General features: G+C 41.1%; 1 protein-coding gene across 1 annotated transcript; it reads left to right on the top strand.

Moving 5' to 3' along the window:
• The first annotated feature begins 438 nt into the window (after window positions 1-438).
• Window positions 439-2,747, top strand: LOC106815638. The gene is made up of 2 exons (XM_014820128.1): window positions 439-698; window positions 2,241-2,747. Exons 1-2 carry the CDS (start codon window positions 499-501, stop codon window positions 2,428-2,430), a joined length of 390 nt encoding a protein of 129 aa, XP_014675614.1. The 5' UTR covers window positions 439-498; the 3' UTR covers window positions 2,431-2,747.
• Window positions 2,748-3,912: the final 1,165 nt, after the last annotated feature.

Genomic DNA, 3,912 nt, shown 5'->3' with positions numbered 1-3,912 from the left:
AGAGGCCTCACTATACCGTATTCGGCTAGGGTTAAAAGGGAAAATATTAAAGAAGAAAAGCAGCCGGAGAAAGAAATATCAGAAATAGAAAAAGCTATAAAACATAATCCTAATAGCTAATATCGACAACATTGAAAGATTAGAAAAACTGAACAATGAGTTATAAAAATTGAGAGAATTAAAAAAACTGAAGGCATAGCTGTTAGATCTAGAGCACAGTGGTATGAGAAAAATCAACAGCTTATTTTCTTAGTCTTGAGAACCGAAATTATACCAATAAAACAATGCAGGAGATTGTACTTTATGATGGAAGAAAAATAAATACAACAGATTCAATCCTAAGGGAACAGTTTAATGGGGTTAGCCGCTAGCTTTTTCAGCAGGTGGCGCAGCGTGAGCAAAGGTGTTACAACGATTGCGCAACGAACCGGTCAGTTGGAAAGATACAGGAATCAGGCATAGCCGATCCTATCATCATAGCGATATAACCAAGTTAAAATGCCTTCATACTGTTGTGTTCCTGGTTGTAAATCGGCTAAAGCTTGTCATAAGTTTCCAGCGAACCCGAATCTGAACTACAAATGGAGGGTTGCTGTGAGGAGAGTTAAGGACACCACGGAAAATTTGTGGAAACCGATGATGCATTCTAAAGTCTGCAGCGATCACTTCAGAGAGGACGACTATACTAGCACTTTTAAGTAAGTGTAATATCGAAAATAGCTTATAAACATTAGTTATTATAGCTCATTTTGAGGTTTGCAGTAGTTTTCTTGCGTATTCCATGCAGTCTAGATATAAAAACAACTGTTATCATTGACAGCATTTATCGCTACCGAGCAGTATAATTATAATAGGACAATGCCAGTGGCAACGCTCAGCTGGTAATTGGTAAATAATCGAGGCCAGGTGTCTCTAGTACGAGGTACCAGTACCTGGTACCAGGTACTTGGCCATAATCACCGGCATTCATTACCTCCACCAGGGGCTTGGCGGGGGTTATGTTTTCACCGGCGTGTGTTTGAGTGTTGGTTTGTGTGTTTGTGGGTTTGTTAACATGCACGTTTCAGTTCACTTCCGCTAGGTGCGCTGGCTGCATGTAGACTTACAAACACGCAACCACAGGCTAAGGGGCAACCACAGTACGTCCTCCCCCACCTGCACGCTCGCACTAATCCGGATCCAATTAATTATTTAATTAATTAATTAATTAATTTTTCCACTTAATTAATTAATTAATTAATAAAAAATTTCACATTGAGAGAATTCAGCTGCCTTGGCGGAGGTCTGTGCTCTCCGAGTGCTCTAGTTCTACATGTTTTATTATTGTTATATTGAGATTAGCTCTCGAGTGCTATAGCCCTTCGTTGCCACCACGCTATAAACAATATTGAAAGATATGCCTATATGTTTCAATTCAGGAAAATTTAACATGGTGGTCATATCTTACTGGTCATACCTTTCCCATTTTTTAGCTCATCTGACGTAGTCAGATGCAGCTTGTAGAATCGCATGATCGTCCGTCCGTCCGGCCGTCCGTCCGTCAACAGTTGGGCACAAATCTTAACCACTCGACGTACGGTCACGATATTCGGCACATCGGGGGGGATCGTCAAAACGAGTTGGGATGTCGAAGCTGGGGGGTCAAAGGTCAAACGTCAAGAGGTGTAAAAGAAGGGGGAACATTCACTCCTTAACTTAAGGTATAGGGAGGAAATTCGGTCGATAGTCGGTGTATAGCATCATGGTAGGAAAAGCCATCACTGTGCCGAAATTGGAGGTCATAGGTCAAAGGTCAATGGGGCACATGGCAGATTTTAGACATTTTCTGAGGACATGGTCTGACGGAGCGATTGCAAAAAATTTTTGTTTCAGCGGTGACCTAGCATTTTTATGGCTTTATTGAAAGGACCATGAAATGTACTTTCCGCTGACATGCGAAGAGTAAGTGTCGGATGAGCAAGGCAGAGGACAAATACTTAACTCTACTAGACTACCGAACTACACCGTTGGAGGGAATTAAATTATCCCCAGCTCAACTTCTGATGGGCAGGCGCCCCAGGAATACTTTGCCTGCCTCTACGGAAATCCTAAAACCCAGAATACACAATTCGCTATAGTAGTGAAAGAACACTTCAATAAAGAGAAGGCAAAACGAAAGGTTTATTATGACCTTAGGAGAGGTGTGAAGGAGCCAAAACCACTAGAACAAGGTGACCGCATACACATGAACCCTCTTCCAGGCTCCAAGTCTTGGAAATCGGGGACGGTGGTAAAGCACTATGGGAGACCCAGATCCTACGTCATCTGCAGCGGAGGTCGGCTGTATCGCCGCAATCGCAGACACCTCCGAGAGACATCAGAAGCAGCAAACCAACAGGACACCACTACAATGGACGACGGGCAGCTGGGTGTCAGCGACAAACAACATGAGACCCGAAGAGAACCCGACACTGCACCAGAGGCGAGAGACGGGACAGCACTTTATTTAGGTGCAAAAGCAGAACCTATTAACACAGCAAACAGGAATCACATTGTAGTGTGCTGACTCAAGCGAATGACAGCATTACAACCAGTCGCTATATCAATTTCACATGGACTATACTCAATACATGTCAGAAAGTATCATAACTATGTAGAGATTATTAACCATGTAATCCACCTTAAAGGGAGAGTGTACTCTAGGTTCTAGGGTTATTTTCAGCTAATTTAGGTTATAATTACGCTACATAAAGAGTTTCATGGTTCAATCACCATTAGAAATATTTTTTTTTAATGTTTTAAAACTAACGACTACAGTTTGATTACAACGACGGTGGCGCCACTCAAAGCGCACGATCTGATAAGTTGTGCAAAACCACTTTCCAGCCAAGGGCTACAGACCGAGGATGTTTCTTATTTATTCATTTAAAAGCTAAATGATTGTAATATCTTATAAACGACATATAGTTTCAGTTATAATATGGATAAATTTGCCCTAAAATGAATATCGTTCGGTTAAATAGCATTTAGGTATAAATATAATTGCACGTTTGTGATTAGTCCTCGGTCTGTAACGTGCAAAATAAATTGTCAAATACTCGACTTTTTCGGGGTGGCAGCACGGTCGCGGGTGTCATGGCACTGTTCAAATTTCGTAGCGTTGATGTGTAATTAATTATAACAATTAAATTAGGTATCTGGTAACAAATACGTGTGGGTATGGACGATTTGTTATACAGTAAGTACAGTTGTATGCAGTAAAATCCTCGAGGCTACTGTCCATTTAAGGTATGTATTACTACGTCTGGAAACGCCAAGGTCAGGCATGAAATACGATACATAACTGCATGGTAACAGTAACAGCACGATGATTAATAATCGATAACCCAGGGTGTGTGAACCCGCTATATATCGTAATACAACGCAATTGTGGGGCATACATAAACAGTGCGTGTGTATATATGTGTATGTGTGTATTATTGACAATTAATCTTACATTAACTAAACAGACTTTAATATGTAATATTACCATGGTAACCACTAAGGTAACCACTCACCCCCGACTACTCCGGGTGGGTACTCCAGCCTACAACCGGCTTCCTTCCCAGCGGTATCAGGAGTGCCTATACAATACAAATTGAAACAACGGTTTGTCCACCATTTCCATTAATGTGGTTATTACAAATATGTAACCGTAGCCTCAAAGTACGCAACATTCCATTCAAAAACATTCGTATGTGGCAGAAAGCATCTGCGGTACATAAGGATCAACATTGGCATCATTGCTACCAATTGCTACTGCACTAGTACATTGCATTCTAACTAAAACATGGGTACAACATACAATTACTCAAGACGTGGTAAATAGTCAGTTTGTCTGTTTGGAATACCGGTGCATGTCATGAATAGCCAACCTAAGAATATATTCTATTT

This window comes from Priapulus caudatus, unplaced genomic scaffold (genome assembly GCF_000485595.1).
Source record: "Priapulus caudatus unplaced genomic scaffold, Priapulus_caudatus-5.0.1 Scaffold1165, whole genome shotgun sequence".
Taxonomy (NCBI): Eukaryota; Metazoa; Priapulida; class Priapulimorpha; order Priapulimorphida; family Priapulidae; genus Priapulus; species Priapulus caudatus.
The sequence above is the reverse complement of the archived record's forward strand: the minus strand, read 5'-3'. Positions and strand labels throughout refer to the sequence as shown.